At 44.6% G+C, this 21,788-nt stretch overlaps 1 protein-coding gene across 4 annotated transcripts in view; it reads right to left on the minus strand.

The window, feature by feature from the left end:
• SMAD1 (SMAD family member 1) overlaps positions 1 to 21,788 on the minus strand; it is a 69,435-nt gene that overhangs the window by 22,896 nt on the left and 24,751 nt on the right. For all 4 annotated transcript variants that reach the window (XM_059722009.1, XM_006268534.4, XM_059722008.1 and 1 more), the window contains exon 2: positions 11,427 to 12,037. In XM_059722009.1, coding sequence (XP_059577992.1) covers positions 11,427 to 11,826 — 400 coding nt within the window. In that variant the 5' untranslated portion in view covers positions 11,827 to 12,037. The remainder of the gene's footprint in view (positions 1 to 11,426; positions 12,038 to 21,788) is intronic.

A 21,788-nucleotide genomic window follows, 5' to 3' on the forward strand; every position in this document is an offset into this window, starting at 1 on the left:
AGCTGGTGGACAGAAGTAGGTTTGAAGGTTCTGCAAGAAACAAGGATAGTTTGCCAGTCCATGTTAACTCAAGGGCATTCACTCTGACCAAGCTTCTCGTTGCTCTTGTAAGAAAAGTCACCATACTGCCAGGTAGGTCAGAAGAGTTAGAGCTGAGAGGCTAGAATTGCTTTTTAAGAATATTTTCCTTGTAAACATATCATAACAATACTGGGATCATTGTCTCTAGCTCATGCACACTGGTGCCATGTGAACAAAAATTTCCTAAAGCTGATTTTTCTCCTTCCCTGAAAAGGTTTTTAGTGGTGCATTTTAGAATCAAATTCTGCAACAAAAAACCCAAGAGGAAGGTTCAGTACTACTTGCCAAACAAACTGACAGTTGTCTGCTATTCTGGGGAACCATCCTATAATTGCACCCACCTGTTGTAGCCTGCTATATTTAAATATATGCCCAACAGTAACATTATGAAGCAAGGCGGCAAATCTTCTCAGCCATGACATTCTGCCCTCTCATCCCCAAGCCTGCTGAGTGGTAGGATGTCTGCTAGGAAAATAAAGTTTAGGAACAAGAATTTCATTGACGTAGAAGTTGCGTAGGTTTCTCTTTTCCCCATTTTAAGTCAGCCAACAACTCTTCCGCCCCCTTCCTTTTTTCATCTCTAAATTCACCCTGTTTTCCATCTTCTTTTCTGCTCTGGGATGGATCCCACTCCATTTATCTTTTCTTTCTTTGAAAAGGACGCTTGATTTTTTTTTCTCTTCTCCATCTCCGAGCCCAGATCAGCATCATTTTCTCCTTTGGCCTTGTTCTTTCCTAGTCTCTTAATTTTTCTCCTCCCCCACCTCCAATCCTATTATCATCTAATGTTTCCTGAAAAAAAAAAAAAAAGGGAGGGGCTGGCAGCGTAGGAGTGTTGCACACAGCTGGTCCCCCCTGCTCCCTCAAAGTCTTCCTGATCAAAGCTTCTCCATCTGGCAGGAAACAGGCCAGAGAACAGTGCTGCTCAGCCTTCTCACAGGTGCTGGAATAAGAAGGGAGTCACTGATCGACACTGCACTTCCTACCCTTGACAGTCATGAGATATTACTGTGTAATAAAGGTTTTCTGTTATAAGTCTCTCTCCCTTTATCCCAAAGTCAATTCTAATATGATTTTAGAAGCTGATGCTTTTGGGAATCACTAAAGGGAAAAGGGCTAATAGGAGCTGTACACAGAGCTTGGAACCCTGTGTTCAAATGCTAAAGTGGTCATTTCCTTTGTGATCCAAGAGATGCTAGTGGCAAAAAAAAAAAAAAAAAGTTATACCACAATGAAAGCTCAGGGCAAAAAGCAAAACTAGAAGCAAAAATGTTTCCTTAAGGGATCCAATAACTCAATTCAGCTAACTAGAAACAAATTTCAAGACCATTAAAATTTCCCTACATGACGGTCCCAGCCCAGCAATCCCAGAGTAAACATTTTGTATTCCTGTCAGGGCCAGTTCAGAAGTTAAATCAAATGAGTCAAACATACCCATCAGCATACTTTAATAAAGCATAGTAGGAAATACATAGATTCATAGATGTTAGGGTCGGAAGGGACCTCAATAGATCATCAAGTCCGACCCCCTGCATAAGCAGGAAAGAGTGCTGGGTCTAGATGACCTCAGCTAGATACTCGTCTAACCTCCTCTTGAAGACCCCCAGGGTAGGGGAGAGCACCACCTCCCTTGGGAGCCTGTTCCAGACCTTGGCCACTCGAACTGTGAAGAAGTTCTTCCTAATGTCCAGTCTAAAGATACAGGCTCAGGATTGTTTGTAACAGGTAAACAGGGCAGGATGGATCTCAAGTTGTCTCATCCAAGACTTCCACCATGTACAGGGTTCTTCCTACCAAGTGATGGTCGTACAAAGGCAATAGTCTAAAGACTTTCTTTTTATTTTGGTAATAAGATCCAGATGTTGGGTGTGCGGCTACAGAGGCTCCACTCTGACTGAAAAGTGGGAAAAGGAGTTGATCAGGCCAAATCTAAAAGACCATGCCAAGGGCATGAACAGGGCCTATGTTGAGGGTGAAGTCAGCAGGACAGTTACCACTTTTCTCAGGGCCTGAAAACGCAACCAGTTGTGATGGCAAGCAGCAGGCAGCCTCCCCTATTCACTTAGGTAGGACAAGTTGGTCTAACCAGACCCTGCATTTTAAATCCCAGCACACTCTCCAACTGGATTATCTTTAGACTCACTGGGAAAAACAGACCTCTTGACTTGGTTTTACTGGCATTGTTACTGATTGCAGCTATCACAGACTGCCATTTGGACATAGGATGGGCATAACTAGTCACATCAATTCTCCTCAGTGGGCAAAGGAGGCCATAGTAGGCTACACAGAACTAGAGGGAGGAGTTTTGTAAAGGAAGAAACCAGATGAACAAATCTGTCTTTTCCATTCTTTATTGGTAATTTCAAGGACACTGGAGGAAGGTCAGAAGACCAGTTATCAGCCTTAATGTAGATACAGCAAGTCAATTATTGTATCTAGGATTCCCAATGTGCAGATCAGCACTTTCCACAGCTGGTTCAGAGTAACTACATTTTAAACTAGGGGTTGGATAACATGAAGCTCAAGGGCTGGATGTGGCCCACTGAGCCACTGGATCCAGTCTGCAGAGCTGGAAGGCTTTGCCTGTGCCTCCACAACCACAGCTTTACCAAGCCCCTGCGCTCCCTGGCTGTGTACAGGCTCAGCTTCCAGCTGGTTGGGGGCTGCACAATGACTGGGAAGCTGCAAAATAGTTCCATACTGCTTCTGCCTCCCAGCTGCAGCGTGGGCACAGCTGGAAGCTGCCCAGCCCCAAACATAGCTCTCTACAGGCTCAAAGCTGGGTCTGTGCTGCAACCAGGGGGAGGAGGGAGTGGGGTGAAACAGCTGGCAATGTGGACAGCTTGCACCAGCTGAAGCTGAGGCCATACACAGGCAGGGACCTGGAAGTGGGGGAGGGGGTGCAGGCTGGAAGTGGGGGAGGGGGTGCAGGCTGGGAGAAACAGCAACCGGACAGCTGTCTGCCTTGGTGCAGAGAAAGCCACCCCCACTACTGAGATGTCACCGAAGCCACTTAGCCAGCATCCAACTGGAGCTGGGCTGTTCCAGCCCATGAATTATTAAAGGTTGCCAACCACTGTTTTAAAACATTCTTCTGTTGTGTATGCCTGTCTAAAATGCCTGGCACAATGGGGCATCAACTAGAGTATCTAGAAGTTAAATACAAAAGTAGTATCACTTCAGCACTACCCAAAACTATATTTACTGGGACTGACAACAGGTTTCTCTCCAGCCTGACTGCATATAGAAGATCACAACAATCCTTAGTACTCCATGCTCAAGATAGTATACCAGGTTTGAAGAACAGGTCTAAAATATAAGGGGCTACACCTAAATGAAGATGTGTGTGTACTGTGTACAACCATCCCCCTTCCATGCAGCAAAATAGCAAAAAGAAGTTAACAAAAGGGTAAGTTATAGATGAGGAGTTTCCACAAGTGTACTATTTGAATAAGTATCAAAAAGAGGCCTTTGATCCGGCAATATAATCCAAGTAATATTTGGATAATAATATACATGAATATTACATGAAAAACTAGCCTCACCAGGGGAGGGGGCTGCAGGAAGACATGGAGACACCACCCAAGCAAGACAGGTGATACCTGCAAGGAGTGCCCAGGTAAGAAACAGGGGTCCAGACAGTCTTCCTAATCGGGGGGTGGCATGCGCAGCTATGCAAGCCCTTAAATGCCTATATACCAATGCTCACAGTATGGGAAACAAACAGGAGGAACTCGCCCTCAGAATAGCCAGTTCAAACCCAGACATAGTAGGCTTACAGAAACGTAGTGGGATTCATCCCATGACTGGGCAGTTAGCATTAGGGGCTATAGGCTCTACAGGCAGGATAGAGAAGGAAGGAAAGGAGGGGGTGTGGCACTCTATGTCAAAGAGCAATACACATTCTCTGCCAGCAAAATGGGGTCAGAGGAGGGACAAGCTGAAGTGCTCTGGATCAAGATACAAGGGGGTCAGGGGGAGAGGGATTTAACGGTGGGGGTCTACTACAGACCCCCCAACCAAGGGGAGAAGCTGGACCGGAAATTTTTGGGCCAGCTTGCAGAGGCACTTAGGGCAAAGGATGTAGTTGTCATCGGTGATCTGAATTACCCAGACATCTGCTGGGAGGAGCAGTCAGCCAGGTCGGATCGTTCCAGGAGGTTCCTGGCTGAGATACAGGACCTCCACTTAACCCAGGAGGTGCACGGTCCCACCAGAGGAAATGCCCTGTTGGACCTGGTCCTGGCCACAGGCAATGATCTGGTAAGGAGGCTCCAGGTCCTTGATCACCTGGGTGACAGCGATCATCGCTTGCTGGAATTTACCATCCAGCGCAGGGTGTCAAGGGCCTGCAGCAAGGCGGTAGCCCTAGACTTCAAGAGGGCCAACTTCAATGAGTTGACATTAGTGGGAGAGGCTCTGGGGTTCGAGGGCAGGGGAACTCGGTGCCCAAGATGAGTGGTCGTTCCTTAAGGAGACGATACTCAGGGCCCAAGGGGTGATGATCCCAACAAGACGCAAGGGGGGCAGGAGCGCCCAAAAGCCCCCCTGGCTCACCAAGGACGTCCGGGAATGCCTGGTTGCCAAAAAGGTGGTGTACACCCAGTGGAAGTGGGGGCTACCTTCACTGCTCAGGCCTGTCGGGGGGCTGTTAGGAAACCTAAGGCGGACATAGAGCTAGGACTAGCATCCAAGATCAAAGATAATAAAAAGTCCTTTTTCAAATATATAGGGAGGATGAAGAAGGCACTGGGAAACGTGGGGCCCCTGCAAGACACACTGGGCAATCTGGTGGTTGTGCCAGAGGAGAAAGCAGACCTCTTTAACAAATTCTTCACTTCCATTTTCTTGTGCAGGGACCGGGACTCCCCCACCAGGATTCAAGATGGACTCAAGGGGAACACCTCAAGACTTAAGATTGAGGAGGACTGGGTTACAGTGCTTCTGGAGGGGCTGGATGTGTTCAAATCAGCAGTTCAAGATGCTCTCCACCCCAGGGTGTTGAGGGAGCTAGCAGCGGTTATTGCAGGGCCCTTGGCACGGCTTTATGAGCGCTTGTGGTGCTCAGGCCAGGTGCCAGATGATTGGAAGATAGCCAATGTGTTCCCCATCTTTAAGAAAGGGAGGACCCGGGCAACTATAGGCCCGTCAGTCTTACCTCAATCCTGGGGAAACTCTTTGAGAAGATCATCTGTGATGGGCTGGCATCGGGGATGATGCTCAAGGGCAACCAGCATGGTTTCATTAGGGGCAGGTCATGTCAGACCAACCTGATTGCCTTTTACGATCAGGTCACAAAAGCATTGGATGCAGGTGTTGCCGTGGATATAGTCTTTCTGGACTTCAGCAAGGCCTTTGACACTGTCGACCACCCCATCCTCATTAAAAAACTAGGCAACTGTGGCATCAGTGCCTACACAGTCAGATGGATTGCAAATTGGCTGAAGGGTTGTACTCAGAGGGTGGTGGTGGACGGGTCATATTCGACCTGGGGGGAAGTGGGCAGCGGAGTCCTCCAGGGCTCGGTCCTTGGGCCCACACTGTTCAATTTCTTTATCAGCGATTTGGATGACGGGGTGAAAAGCAACCTGTTCAAATTTGCTGATGATACCAAAATCTGGGGTGAGGTGGGCATGCTGGTAGAGAGGAAAAGACTGCAGCAAGACCTGGATAGGTTGCAGGGGTGGGCTAACAAAAACAGGATGCGTTTCAATACGGACAAGTGCAGGGTGCTGCACTTGGGCAGTAGTAACCAGCAGCACACTTATAAGATGGGAAACTCCCTTCTTGAGAGCACGGAGGCAGAAAGGAATCTTGGAGTCATCACTGACTCCAAGATGAACATGGGCCAACAATGCGAGGTCACAGTGGGCAGGGCTAACCAGAGTGCATCCACAGGTGCATCTCAAGTAGGGCCAAGGAAGTGATCCTCCCCATCTACGCGACACTGGTCAGGCCACAGCTGGAGTACTGTGTCCAGTTCTGGGCACCCCACTTCAAGAGGGATGTGGACAACATTGAGAGGGTCTAGAGGAGGGCCACCCGCATGATCCGGGGACAGCAGGGCAGACCTTACAATGAGAGGCTATGGGACCTGAACCTGTTCAGCCTTCACAAGAGAAGGCTGAGGGGGGACCTGGTGACCATCTATAAACTCACTAGGGGGGACCAGAAGGGCTTGGGGGAGACCTTGTTTCCCTTAGCACCCCCCGGGATAACAAGGAATAACGGCCACAAGTTGTTGGAGAGTAGGTTTAGATTAGACATCCGAAAGAACTACTTCACAGTTAGGGCGGCTAGGATCTGGAACCAATTTCCAAGGGAAGTGGTGCCGGCTCCCACCCTGGGGGTCTTTAAGAAGAGGCTCGATGCCTACCTGGCTGGGGTCATTTGAGCCCAGTTTTCCTTCTGCCCAGGCAGGAGGTCCGACTTGAAGATCTATAAGGTCCCTTCCGACCCTACTTCTATGATTCTATGACATATGTATGCATGCACACACTTCTAAAATTGTGTCAATCTTCAGTGCTCAAGGGCTATGCCACCACCTTAATACCAAGAATAGGAGCACCAACAAATGATTTTATGTCCCAGCCTAGAGTTGTGTGTGATTTTATATATTCAATATATTATGAACCAGCTACTGAAAATGTCCATAGTATTGAAATAACATGCACACACAAGTACACACATTTTATACAGATTTTCTCCCCCGCCACCACACACAGACATACTTTGCATCTAGCTCTTTTGAGCATCTAGCCTTATGAGGCCCACCTAACTTGAACAGGATCAAGATTTCATGTACTTAATGAAAAACAAACAAACAAACAAACAAACAAACCATTTCTAACCACCCTGGCTACAGAGAGAGCCTCCCAAACACAAGCCCAGAATAAGCCTTGGTATCTACTCAAGTCTGCAAGCAGTCAGAAACAAATGGCACAGACGCATGAACTCCCACCACCTCTTAATCTCAGTATAAGGGCTGGAGCCATGATGACACTTCAATGTCACCACTAACTATTTCATCGCTGAGTATAAGCGGATAGTACAGGAAAGAAGGGATGAGTGAGAAAGCTTCAAGAGATGGGAACTGAGGGAGGATTCTGGGAAGGAAGCAGGGAAGAGGCTCCAAGAGAGGAAAAGTGGAGGAGGAAAGAAAGACGGTGTAATGCATTTGGAGAATAGATTTGGGCTTTTGTTATCAGGGGCACCAAATGCTCAAATTAGGAATTGAAGAAAAGTTCTATTACAAGGGGAGAAAAAAGCTGTGTACTGTCCTTGATTTCTATACAAGCCTCCTACAGACATTCCTGGGAAACCTGCTGTAGACAAACAAGGGTATGGAGTTTCTCTAATAACCTTTAGACCTCACTTTAAATATGGAATTAAGCCCTCCTGTCCCAAAGAGTTGACACCCTTGCTTTGGAGTAGGGTGTCTTTTTAGACTCAAGGCGTCTTGGAAAAATGTCAGCACTCGGCTGTCACTAATTTTTTGACTCCTGAAAAATAATAAAGCAATTCTTCCACTGCAAAGAACTCAGAAAGACCACAGTAGCTCAGAACATTTTTAACACTGTGGATCCCTTTCAGGGTTTATCTTGTGAATGACATTTACATACCTAACTGTGTTAACACTGAGACACAACCCACAGCTCTCGAGAGGATCAAAGCACCCCAGTACCCTGATGAGACAATCACTGCTTTAGAGTGTTTAGATACAGTGCCAGACACTGCACATGTCTAATAAACACAAATAAGGTGCTGTTCTAAATTGCCAACTTTGAACTTCCTTACATTTATCACAACTTTATAATGGCATATTTACTCGATTCCAGGGTTCAACAGTGGGGGGGAAGAAGGATGAAGGAAAAGGAAGCTTCGTCTTAGAATCAAGCATCAGACTAGGAAGCAACTGTGCAGGAAGCCCCACTCAGCTGGGGACAGCAGTGCTGGTGCACAGATTTCCCCTTCCCTGCCAGGCTCCTCTCCCTCCTCCCCAACAGAAGAATCTGATCCTTACCACAACTGCTCCTTATAACATGGGGCAGAAGTGGGTCAGGAGCAGCTTTGCATCAGCTAGGAGCCAGATTGCTTCAGTTGAGAGTTGTGGGGAGTGGCTGTCCAGCTAGGGACAGCAGCAATAGCAGTGTTCAGATTCCTCCTTCTCTGCTTGGTTTCTCTCCCTCTCTCCCACCCCTTCCCAGTCTTCCTCATTAGCAGGAAGCAGGCACTGGAAGGAAAAAACAGGCACACTGCTGATGCTGTCCCCAGCCAAACCAGCCCCCAGAGCACATAAGAAGCCCCCCACCTTTCCCCTTCATGTTCAGCACCACCTCCCCTACTCTCCACTTCACCCCCCAACAGCTGCTCCCTGCAGTATGGGATAGGAGCAGATGAGGAGTGGGTCTGGCGATCCCCTGTGCTTGAATCTGCTGGGGACAGAAGTGGAAGCCAGGAGTAGGCAGAGACACAAGTCAAGGTCAGGGGCAAGGTCCAGGGAGTGCAAGAGGCAAAAGGTCAAGATGCCACCTGCTACTTAGTTCCCCACCACCCCTGCTTTCCCCACCCCTTGCCCCCCCCTGCCGCTGCCTTCCCACTGCAACAGTGGGAGATAGGGGTGCACTGATAGAGATTTCTGGGGCCAATACTGATCTGGTTTCCGATACAGCTGCCTCCAGCTAGTAAGTCTGGTGTGGTGGAAGGGGAGCGGGGAGGAAAAGGGTGTGGGGTGGGCAGATCAACACCTCCCACAGTGAGGGAGGGGGCAGGCACTGCCCAGGCAGAGCTGGGTGGGGAGGGGGTTCCCACCACTGCTTGCACCCCAGGGAGGGCATGGGGGTGTGTGCCCCCCAGATCTGTGCAGAGTGGGGCAGGCTACAGCCAGGGCTGTGTGGGGCTCTTCTTGGCAGGGGCTGGGAGAATGCTGCATCAACTCCAAAATTTCACTACTGCTGCTTCCAGCGCCGCAGCTGCCAGCCACCCAGCACAGCTCTGGCTCAACGCCCCGCCTCCACCCACATGCCAGGAAGAGCCGGGGCTGTGCTGGGCAGCAGTGCTGGGAGCGGAGTGGCAACAAAATCTGGGATGCAGCATCCTCCCAGTGCTGCCAGCACCTGCTCCGAGCCCAGCCCCTGCCAAGAAGAGCCCCTTACAACCCCAGTTGTAACCCAGCCCACCAGATCCAGGGGGTACACGCCCCCTTCTGTGCCCTCCCAGGATGCAAGCAGCAGCAGAAGCTGGCCCCCCCCCCAGCTGTGGCCCTCCTTCCCACCCCACCTGGGCAGCACCTGTCCCTGCCCCCTCCCTCACTGTGGGAGGTGTTCATCTGCCCCGCCCCCCACACCCTTCCCTCCTCCCTCCCCTTCTACCACACTGGACTTACCAGCTGGAGGCAGCTCTCCATGCTGCTGGCTCTGCTCCCCGCTGCCCTAGTGCTGTGTTGCAACTGCACAAAGCACAGGCATTTAATCGGCCAAATTATCAGCCCCATCAGTGATACCCAATACAGCCAGTTTTCTTTATATAGGTACTGATTACTGATGTATCACTGCACCTCTAGTGGGGGACACCAATTTAAGATGATCCCCATTCTTGACATGGAAAATTATAAAATACTTATCTGTTTATTTATCTATTATTATACTTTTCAATGTCTAGAATCTAGTTAGGGGGTCATCTTGAAATCAAAGTCATCTTGCATTCAGGTAAATACAGTTCTATCCCCATTTTACTGATGGCAAACTGAGACCCAAGGAGATGGAGACTGATCCAAAGTCAATGGAAAGACTTCTATTAAAGTTCAATGATCTATGGTCCAGGGCCCAAGGCCCCGATTTAGCTAAGTACATGAGCACAAGTTCAAAAAAGCTACATTCTGTTGAGTAATTACTTTCAGGACATTTTGATTTATTAAAGCTGTGCGCTAGTCTTATGCAAGCTTTTGAATATTTCCATGACATCTGAAATATTTAAATATATTCTGCCCTAAAGTCTGCTAGGAAACTGCTCAAAGAAGCTTGACCCTTAACAGGAAATTTACCAAGAATAACACAGATTTTCCTTACGATAGGAACCCCCTGGACAGAAAGGGTAACTTTTTTGCTAGGCTCGTGTTCAAATACAAAGTTCTTATTACAATTTAAAACTCTAAATTCAAGATACCTACAGAAATCTTATCCAACTACACTGAAAGAGAGCTCTAGAGAGTCAGGCTGTTTTATTTCCACAATCCACAAATTAGATAATAAAACTGAGCTTCTAAAAAAGGTGACAGACATTAAATCCAGGAAGATACCTTATAAACCTACCAAGTACTACTCTTAACTATGAGATACAACCTCAAATGGCCCGTGTATTGTGTAAGTATATATGACATTTTGCATATCTTGCAGAATAGTCATGACTTTTTGTAACTACTTAAAATATGGTGTACATAGTTCATATCAGAACATTTTCAAAGACAGCAGCCTCCAAAATTAAAGGACAGGGAAAAAATGGAGTTAGCATAATGGAACTAACATGGTCTAACTGCAGACGTCCTACTGTTGCTCAATCTAGACTGAACTAGAGGTTTTGCAGAAAAATCTTGAATTCCACTACACTGAAATACAGAACACATCTGAGCCAGTTGGCACATCTGAGCTAAAGCGCACACAAGAGCAATTGTTCAAGTTGTCTCATTTCTGATGGACAGAGGACTGTTTTAAGGTTGCTAAACTTCTCAGTGTAGAAGGTTCATTTCTTTAAGCCTCTACTACACAGAATGTGCACTTTGTTGTATTAAATTTAGGGATCTGAATATCTTCCAAATTAATACTTAAGTGCAGAAAGGGAATATTACTTGATACCATAAATATGCATTACATGAAGGAATGAAATCCCATGGAAAGACAACGAAATTCCCACTTAGAATACATTCCAATTAAGGTACTGTCCTTCTTGTGATTTTTAGCTATATAGCTGCACTGCTATCAATCTCTAGTATAGTCCTGTGCACAGACACAAGCCATAATAAAGTAAAATAGTGAAGTATTCAAAGGATCTGCACCACTGCAACTACATCTGTGCAGCTATGCAAGGGTCCAAAATCTCCAGTGCAGACAAAGCCCAATCTCCCCAAATACTTAAGCACATGCATACTTTACCTCAGGTAAGTATTTCTATTTTTATGAGCAGTTACATTCCTTTTCATAAAGTTAATTGTGTGCTTAAGTGTTTCAGGACTTGATAAGGCAAGTACTCATACTTATGAAAGTACCACCCATCCAAACTCATTTTATTTGTGCACTTTGTGCTACTGTCCCAAAAAAGGTCTGAAAGCAAGACCAAGAGAAAGAACATACCAGGACTCTCCACGCGTTTGTAGTGGTACGGATTGATGCAAACCTCCTTCTGCTTTGAACCGAAGGGAAACTCGCAGCATTCCAGTGGTTTCAGTTCATGATGGCTCTGGAGGTCTGGCCAGCGCCACACTCGGCAGTAAATTACATGCGGTAGCCCTTTCCTGTGTGAAACTTGAAGCCTGCCATCCAGGGAACGAGGAATTGTTACACAGTTGCTGGGCTGACCAGGACAGCTTAATGCTTTTTCCAGCTCCTCCATGGCACCTTTTTTCTTCTTAAGCTTTTTAACTAATGCATCAACAGCCTTCTCTGCCCATTTTTCTTCTTCATCCCCCTGCTTCCATCCCAACAACCGCTTAACTGCTGGGCTGGTGAAGGAGAACAGACTTGTCACATTCATGGTAAGCAATGTGGTCACACTGATTAACGTAGAGAAAAACAGAAAAGGACCTTCCCCTAAAAACAAAACAGTGCAGATCCTGTATGTGGGCAATAGGTGGTCTGCCTTAATTTACACTGTTCCCGTTGACTCTCTGAAGTCTCGACAAGCCGAAACTAACATTCCAACTTGATAGAAGCAAGCGGCTGGATTTCAAACCAAAGTCCAGCACCTACAGGAGGGGACCAGAGATGGGGAGGGAAGAGAAATAAATTGTTTTCAGTAAATCACAATTAAACATATCTAAACATTTAGATAACATAACAACAATTAAACCCATCTAAATGTCTGGGAGGTCAGACTCTATCTACTGAAGTCCCTTCCGACCCGAAAAATCTATGAAATGGAAGACTGGAATGACTAAATACACCATACCATATCCAAATGCTGATGATTGCCTAGTTACTACAAAATGCAGAGACATTTACATATAGCATTAGAACAGGAATTCAGTTTTAGAGCATGGTTCACACTGAACATATTTGAGAGATTGTCTCATGGCCCTTTGTCTTACCATTTACAATTGCACAGACCACTGCACCTTCTACCTGTAAGTCTTGTGGCAGCCACTGCTGGCTGGCTGGTTTGTATCATGGTTTACTCTGAACAAGTGGCATGTTAAAACCTCGCTGCGCGTCCCGATACCATCTGCATGCTAGGAGCCCATTGGTTCCTCCCACACAGGGATGCTTAAACCCATGGTGTGTAGCCCACTACTAAGCTGCGCAGGGAGGCTTTAAATGTCCCCACAAAGGGGGAGCCACCAGTGATGTACTATGGGTCTCTGGCACCTGGGGACCAATACCTCCTTTTGCGCCCCTCCCGCCCCATCAGCAAAATAGCCCAGTCCAGAAACGCTGGCATTCTCCAGAAGTGCCACCAGGGAACCGAGTACCCCCTGGAGGGCCCAGCATAGCCCATCTCCACCACCACCCCACGTCGGTACGCCACTGGGAGCCACTCTGCACCCCCCAGGGTAGGGACATCCTTGAGCCACAGCTTCCCACAGCCAGGCACACATGCAATCTGCACATATGCTGTTTCAAGGTGTGTGGCATGGCCAGCTGTGTATCAGGATGTCCCTGCACAGTGGAGGGGTGGGAAGGAAACACTCCAATCCCCAGTCCCCCTGCCCAGATAGACCCGTGCAGCCAGCTACGTGCCCCAGGAAAATGTGAGACTAGGGTCTGACAAATTTGACTGCAATCCCCAAAACTGTGCATCTTGCTATCCATGTGTGATGCTGCAAGACATCCAGTTTTGGAGATCTGCAATTAAATGTCAGATCCCAATTTTTGTTACCTTAGTAACTGGAAACAGACCCAGCAGCACCTGATTATCTAGCTTGTTGCAAACTACCTGCAAATCAGAGACCAAAGTTTGAACGAAGTCTGCTGCACTCAAATTTGTGAATACTATGGTTCAAATACAGTAGTTCAGCTTGTTCACTGTGGCAAATTATATTTAAAGCCATAGGGGCCATTTTCAATACCAATGTCACATTAAGAAATAACAAAAAAAACCAAAAACCTACATACACAGGTTGTAGGAACCAGCCATCGTAACTTCAACATTACAAGGACAGAGATTGATCTGCAACAGCATAAGTTTCAGGACATTGTTCAGAAAACACATGCAGTGTACCAGACTGTTAGAATTAGAAGAGAATTTAGACAGCTGCAGTAACACTAGTACCCTTCAAAAAATATCAAGACAAAAGTCAGAGATGAGAAAATGTCATCAGATGCCATTGTGAACAGAAGCACATACAAAATTATCAATATTCGCTTTTGGCATTGAACAAAGAAATGCCTAAAAGCAACAGAAGCCATTTATTACAGCATGCTTTTTTTCCCTCCTAAGAAATTAGAAGAAAGGATGTCACCAGTTTTATATATTGGTTTCACAGTATATCAACATACCCAGAGGCAGATCCAGACAGGGCGCAGTGGCATGGTCACAACCCCCTTTCAGACGAGGCTGTAGGAGAAGCAGCCGGGGACCTCTTAAGTCCCCGGAGCACATAAGAATCCCCCCCCCCCCCCCCCATCTTTCCCCTTCATGCTCAGCGCCACCTCCCCTATACTCCACTTCACCCCCTCTCCCACCTGCTGTTGCTACTGTTCCCAGCTAACCCTGGGGTGGGGTTGTTCTCCAAAGCCACTTCTTCCCCCTCCATCCTGACTTTCTGGCATTGACATCAACAGATAGTTCTTCCTCCCTGCCCAATCCTCCCAGCCATAAATTCTTTGCTAACCTGGGAGCAGGCTCAGGGAAGGAAAACCTGCCGCTGCCACTTTCCCTACCTGAGCACTGACCCCACATAGCCTGGCTGGAGCATGGCTGGAACAGATCTGGAGCTCCACCCCACCAGCAAGTCAGCTGGAGGCAGCAGCAGATGGGGAAGGGGGTAAGTAGGAGGGGGTGATGATGAGTACAGAAAGGGAGGGAGTGCCAAGAGTGAAGGGGAATGCAGGGGGAAGAGGCAGGCAGGATTCTCACCCAATTCAGAGATTGCTGCTGCTTCTACGGCATGGTTTGTGGGTTCAAACGGAGAGGAAGCTGGGAGCATGGGTGCAGCCATCCCCACAGTGCCAGTCACTGCTACCAGGCCCTACCCCGCCCCCCCTTAAAAAAAAAAAAAAAAATCTTGGATGTACCTATAAACATAGTTGGAGTACTTGCTTAAAGACATGCAACTTGATCCAATTATTGTCACAAACATTAATTTTGAGCTCTATAACAGTTTTAGACTTGGGTATTCATTTCCTCCCCTATTCTGCATTTTTGTGAATGCAAGTTACCTGGACCTGCACTGCTTTTTTTTTTTTTAAATGAACTGAAACTCAGTCATCATAACTGAAGGTGTTCGAGGTGTGATTTTTTTTATCCTTATAAATGCTGTGAAGTACTCCATTTAAAAGTTGTCCTGATTTAAGAACCTTATTATCAGAACCCCTTATATGCTTAGGTCATTCTTACACGTTATAGAAATTGTATATGTGAGACTAGACTACTCAGGGTATTCCAAATATTAGAAATCAATACACCATATATGTTGCTTGTGTTTGCATTCCTTCCAATTTAGACAATAAGAAAAAAATACCAGGTTCCATTCATTTCTAGTCTATCTTCCAGTCCATTTTTGCTTTCAAGTGCAAACTCATTAGTATAATATCATAAGTTTCAAATAACTAAAAATCTAATGTTTATATCTTAAAAAACAAACCTGTTTTCACTTACATTTTTTAGGAATGGAAAAAAAATACAGTTTACATTTTAATAACATCTTTCAAAGTTATTTGAACCCAAGTCATATATCTGTTAAAAATCTTTATAATGCCAATTTGTACTTGATAAAAGGTATTTGGACTTAATCTATTGTTACTGAACTGTGTTACCTGGCAGCTGTTCTCATAGGAGTGCACAAAATCATACTCCAGTTCAATCAAGCTTGGAGGAATTTCCCAAAATGCCAAGATACAATCCAACATTAAATAAGGAGAAGAATTAGGACCATGGCAAGGTCTTTATAGACCACTTTGGTTGGATTAAAAAAGGTCTTGTGTAGCAATAGATATGGGGGGGGGGGTGGGAATTACACACTAGGTTCTCCAATATTGAACAATTATAAAATGTCAGCACCCTATGCCTAACCAACTCTGTGGCCAACCAGCAGTTCATAAGCCATTATCTGCTTATGAACTGTTTTAGTTCTAGTAACCAGGATAATCCATCAAAAATACAATGGGACAAAGCATTCCTTTCTGAACTAACTGAACTGCTATCCACCACAGTCTACTACATACTGCTCTAGCACTGGACTCCAATGTCAAGACAGTATTAAAATAAATAAATAAAAGATAGTGTAGGTGGAGTTTTTCCATTTCCAAGAATCAGAAAGCATGTCTATGGTTCTGAGCTTTTGCCAGTACATTCCGTTTTCCTTTCTGCTGCCACTTGGTTTTTGCAATGCATCATTTCCTGTATTACTTTTGCACAAAGCGGTCTTATCAGTTTAAAGTGCAAAATAAACATTAAGCCACAGGTCAGCAGATGACACAGATTTCTTAGCCTCTCTTCCCCAGATACACATATGCACTTTTGGGAAAAGAGGGTCAGTGCTCCCAATAGCTGAGTGACTACCAACCCTTGAAGATAAATGTGTTACAAAGTATGGTAGAAATAAGAGATCCACCGTAAGTGAGCCTGATATCAATTTAAAGAAATTCAGTTTCTAGCCATGCTGCAACTATTCTTAATGTCAAATCATACATACATTTTATTCTAGTGCATTCTTTTGGCACATGAGCAGCAATCAAGAAGCTTGTTTCGAATACTAAAATCTATATTTTTTCTTCCCTGTTGTTGTCCCTCTGTTTAGTCTTTGGACTTTAACTGAACACCTACAAACAGGTTTTTTTTCAAGTCTGAAACAACAGCTGTTTAACTTGCTCCAAATTTAAACAAGACTCAACTAGGCAAATTGCCTAACAGTGAAGTTTTCTCTTTCCAGCATCCAATGAAATGGCATGGTTATAACTAAGAATTTGTCAGCAACACTGGGCAGCTAGTTTGGTGCTAAATGTTTTAGTGCCTTCAAATTACCACAAACATCCCAAAGAAAACTATCTTAATTTGGATGAGAGGGTGCTAGTCAGTGGGCGGGGAGAGGGTCAGGGCACTGATGAAGCCGGAAAACTAACTCCTAGCCCCAAGTTCAGACAAACAGGAAGTAGCTTCTACTCCTGGCTTTAGTATTTACATTAGCACTCAGTGGTGCAGCCAAAATAAAGAATGCAATTAACAAAAAAAATTAAATATGTATTATTCAATAAAAATGCAACAAACTCAGGCAAGAACAGTCAAGGGGGGCAACCAAGGAATTTGCAACTTCTTCACACATGTCTATGCCCTACTTTTTTCTTTCAGTTGTTCATACTCGAGACGACAGTTCTCCTCTCAGTGTCCATTCATGATTGACAATATAAATAGATAACAATTGAAGCAAACTTAAAATCCCTTTCTTAGAAAACATTTAGCAACTTAATTAACTTCTCTGAAAGAAGCTCAAATCTTTCCATCACTTCCTTTTTCCCTAATGCATTATTTAGAGCTTGCAACAGAAATCAGATTGGCTATTCCCTCCCTTTGTGTTCAACTTTGCTCCCTGCAAGAAATATTTCCTTGCATTAACTAAAGGTGCATAAAGTTCAATGTTTCTAAATTCTCAGCTTAAAGGTGCTACAACAGAATACTGTAGCAGAACAACTATATGGAAGTACTCTCTGCCCCTCGTTTCCATCGTGGAGCAACTCGTAAGGAAGAGAAGTTTGAACTCTTTTTGCATACCAAGATAATTCAGATCTTCATTACTTCTGCTTTCTAAAGGCTCCTTTTTTGTTTCTTTTGTATTGAGAATTTAGATCTTGTCTATTTTGGAAGATTTCAAGGAAAACTTTTAGGAGTATTATGACACTACAAACATGACTGAGGTTGGAAGAGATATTCAGCTTGAAAAAAACACCCTCTCAGAAGCTCTCTCAATATCTCTCATATTTCAGAAGAGGATGAGAACCAAAACAGAAAAAGAAATCCCTGTGTGATCCTTCCACTACCTCAAGTGATATGCAAAAAATTCATATGGGTTGGAGGTGTCATTATACCCCCTGGGAGTATCTATCACAAAATAATGCCTGCCTTGCCAGCCTACCCACCCACAAATAGACTATAGGGATGGGGAGTGCTCACATAATTGTTCAGGTTCTCACAATATACTTTCACATGGGCACTTGTTGCCTGGCAGTCTGCAAACCTAATCCCTCAAAATAACTAGATAGAATGAATCTACTGGCTTTAAGAATACTTTAGGACAGTGGTTCTCAACCTTTTTTGGACCAGGACCAATTTGTAGACATCAATGGCCAGTCCTGACCCAGTGCCCCTCACTCTTGACCTGATGCCCCCCCAACCCCATGCCCCAGCTCCCCAGTGTGTGGGGCAGAGGATGGGTGTGGGACAGGGGGGGTCCCCCAAGCAGCCCCTTGCAGTCTCTGGCAGCCTGCAAGGGAAAAGCATGATTTTCCAAATTTCTCCTTTAAAGGAGAATCCATTTTAAAAGTTTATTGATCCATTTTTAAAGTTTGTTAGCAAACTTTTCATATATTTTTGCAATCCACTTTTGGGTCACGACTCAAGGGTTGAGAAATGGTGCTCTAGGAAACCTCATAGGTAAAAAGTTATCCTTACTCTTTGTCCCCTACCTGTCCACTTAGAGTTTTGGGTTCTGGGACCTACTTAGACAGCCTATTTCAGGGGTTTCAGACTCACCTCATGCTCCAAGTTGGACCTGGACTTTAGAGCTCTGCATGTCAGATTTAGTGTGGGACAATACAAGGACAATGGCAGGGATGGCAGCCACCAGGTGAACAGTACTGTGTTCGCACATCCATCACTTGCCCTACTGCCACCAATGGCCAAAGGACCCCAGGTTCTGCAGCAGGCCATCTCCTGGCCACAGACCCCAAACTTCCAGTAGCCTGCCAGTAACCTGATGAGCTAACGTGGCTCCATGGTTCAGATCTGTCCTGCAGACCATATGTTTGACACCCCTGCTATATTAGATACCTAGATGCAATCTTTAATATCTATAAGCACACATCTGGCCTGTTCCATGTCAGTTCTGTGAAGAAGCCTTTATTCCCAGTGAACCACATGTTAGTGCTGAGCAAAGCATTACACCAAGATACCATGTTTACAGTATAAGAGTTCACTCAAAACAAAGGAGGAGTCTCCCAGTTGTTATGCTTCATCCAAAGAGGCAGTCCCTTTGGAAGCCTATGTCCTCTTTAATTCAGCTAGAGAAGAGTCTTTAAAAAGGAAAAACATGGGAGGGGGGTTGGAAGACAGGAAAGACATTGATTTCTACTGATTTATGACAAGAAATCCAGGAAGAGGGTCCTGCATTCCTCATCTCTTCTCACTTAACAACTACCAACCACAAATAGTCTTCTTCAAGGAAAAAAAACCCCAAAACAGTTCCAGAAACATTCAAAATGTGTGAGAACCTGCCTTGAGCTAGATCTGAGCCTCCTAGAGTAGATTCATCAAGTGACAACAAAAGTAAGATCCCAGAACACAAAGGTGAAGCAGCTAGCAGACTTATTTTCCTACCCAGACAGTTTACAATATGGGACATACAATTAGTACACTGTTAACTCACTGACAAGGAGCACTATCATGAACTAGGTTTGAAGAATCTGGCTAGTTTCTAAAATGAACTATATATTTTCTTCCATTTAAGCACATTTCTGATTCCATCACACAAATTAGCAATCCTCTTCCTTAACTATTAAGGTAATCAGTTTACTAGTGAGACACCAGTAAATTCTAACAGACTTTCTTGATCCCTTGCCTCATCCTCCTAAAAGAAATAACTGAATCTTTTGAATTCAAACTAAGGGGTCAGTTAAGACAACATGTCACATACGTCAGCAAATGAATTCTGAACAATAACCAGGAAAGTGGTGACAAAGTCTACAAAAATCTCAGAATTATCTCACTCAGAAGTGCCAAACCCAGCCAGGCTCGCTGGCTGGACAAGTGGACACAAGGCCAGACTACAGTCTGGACTGGACCCAGCATGTGTCCTGGAATGGCTAGAGCAGATGCCACGTGCAGCATGGTCCTGTTACGGTGGCTTCAGGGCTATGCTGCTCATGGGCAGCCCCTCTGAGATGTGTTGCTGGATCCAGTGTGCAGTGGAGCAGGTGTGGCATGTTGTGCAGTCCCAGAATGGACAAGCAAGAGCTACACGTGGCGCATGGGACTATCTGGCACACCTTGCATTCTGCCTGTGAATCAACCTTGAGACCCACAAGCAGCACTGGAGGTCACATGATAGGGCTCTAACAAGCTGTATCCAGTCTGCGGGCCATATTTTGGACATCCCTGATATTACTAGTACAATTCCATAACAGCTTCAACTGACAATTGTAGCTAGCCTTTCAGCCCATTACAGTCTTGGTATCAACAGATTTGAGTAACGATAAAATGATAGTAAATTCAAGATAAGCTAGGCACAAAAGACTATGAGAGCTTCTTAGTATTAAAACTCTGAACTAGTCACTTCGTTTTATGACTCTTCTTCTAAAAGACATTTCAGCTCACAACTGTTATAAAATAAACAAAAGACTCACAAGTTGCTTTACATATTTAAGGTACTATTTGCATTCCAACTATTGTCATATTACAAAACAGTTCTCCTGGATCATTAAAAAACAAACAAACAAACAAAAACCATAGCATGAACAAGACAAATCAGAATACCTGCAAACAGAGTATCAATTTCTTGACCAGTGCACGATTTTAAAGTCTTCTAGAAAAATGCAGTTAATGGTCAACCTCAACTGCACTTTACCTACACTGCATCTAAATTAGGAAAGAACTGGAGTAACTCCTTATTCAAATATAGCTGGGATAGTCAAGATTACCTTTGTGCAAGTATCATGGAACAGCTGACTACATTGCAATGGACCACAGATTCTTTTATTCCTAGGACAATTTTATAGGTTCATGTGGTTCATTTTTATTTTAAAAAAGTAGAGAAACACCTACATTAATTTTCCACGTATTTTCAAACAATCAACTACCGTGTACAGTCTTCATTCAGTGAGAAGAGAGTTTCAGGGATGGGAAGGACAAATGACTAGCAGGGATCCTGGTTTTCTCCGATAAAAACATCCGCAATTTTCAGGTTAAAAAAGTAACCCAAAACCCACATTTTTTCACAAGAAAAATGAAACACCACTGCATATACATCCATGTATTAGGGATGTTTCATTTTAAATCACAGAAAAATATGGATTTGGGGTTACTTTCCTTTAACGAAAAATTGGGAAATTTTTTTTTAAATCAGAGAAAACCAGGATCCCCAGTGATCAGTCTTCAAAGCAGGTGGGAAAAATGTATTTTTATGGCAACTACACCAGATTCTAATAGCTTTAATTTCACTAATATGCTTCTTATGTGTTAAATTAATGGGAATATTCAAGTGAGCCCAGAACCAACCTAGGTCTTGAAAGAGCAGGAAAGATCATCTCTAAACCAAGTTATCTGGGTGACAACTTACTAAGTGAGCATAATTCAAACCATGGGGGGGGGAGGGACAAAAAACAACCAAAACCAAACTTGTAACTCAGTTATCAAAATAAAAACCACAAGGCAAGCATTTTAGATACCAAGTTCAGCACCTAAAAAGGCCAAAGAGTAGGGGAAACAACATCTTTCCTTTTATCATAGAAGTTGCACCAGGCATTTTTTTTTTCAAAGAGATCATTCCTTTTCCTGACTTTTTGAACCATCTTTAAAAACCAGGTGTTGTTTACAACAATAACAAACAGACATCTGTGTGGGTGTGTTAATACACACAAAGACAGGATAGCCAAAGCCTCTTCCTATATTTATATCTGTCTGGTCAGCTCTAATTGCATAATTTAATCAGGACCCTCTGCAACGGAAACACATCCATATTCATCACAGGCATCAAAGGAAACATCTTTAAAAACTATATCCTTTTTCAAACCAACACATGGTCCCATGCCACTCTCCCAATTGTTAAAATTTCTCCTCTGGGAAGGGCACGGAATTTTATTATTTTTTATCAGCTGAAAAAAAAAAAAAATCACTTCCCTCCAATCCAGCAGGGCAGAGTACGGAAAGGGTTTCCTTCACAGGTGAGCTGAAGGAAACTGTTGACTTGTCTGTCACTTTCAGGGATATTTTTTAGTAGCTGAAACAAACTGGCCTTTGGAACTCCTTTTATCAAATATTTAAAATCAATTTTGTAAAATACAAAAATGTATTGCTTGCAACTATAGGAGGCAAGAGACAGCTATGCAGATAGGATAGAACTGGGTGTTAGA

The sequence above is a fragment of the Alligator mississippiensis genome, chromosome 2 (genome assembly GCF_030867095.1).
Source record: "Alligator mississippiensis isolate rAllMis1 chromosome 2, rAllMis1, whole genome shotgun sequence".
NCBI lineage: Eukaryota > Metazoa > Chordata > Crocodylia > Alligatoridae > Alligator > Alligator mississippiensis.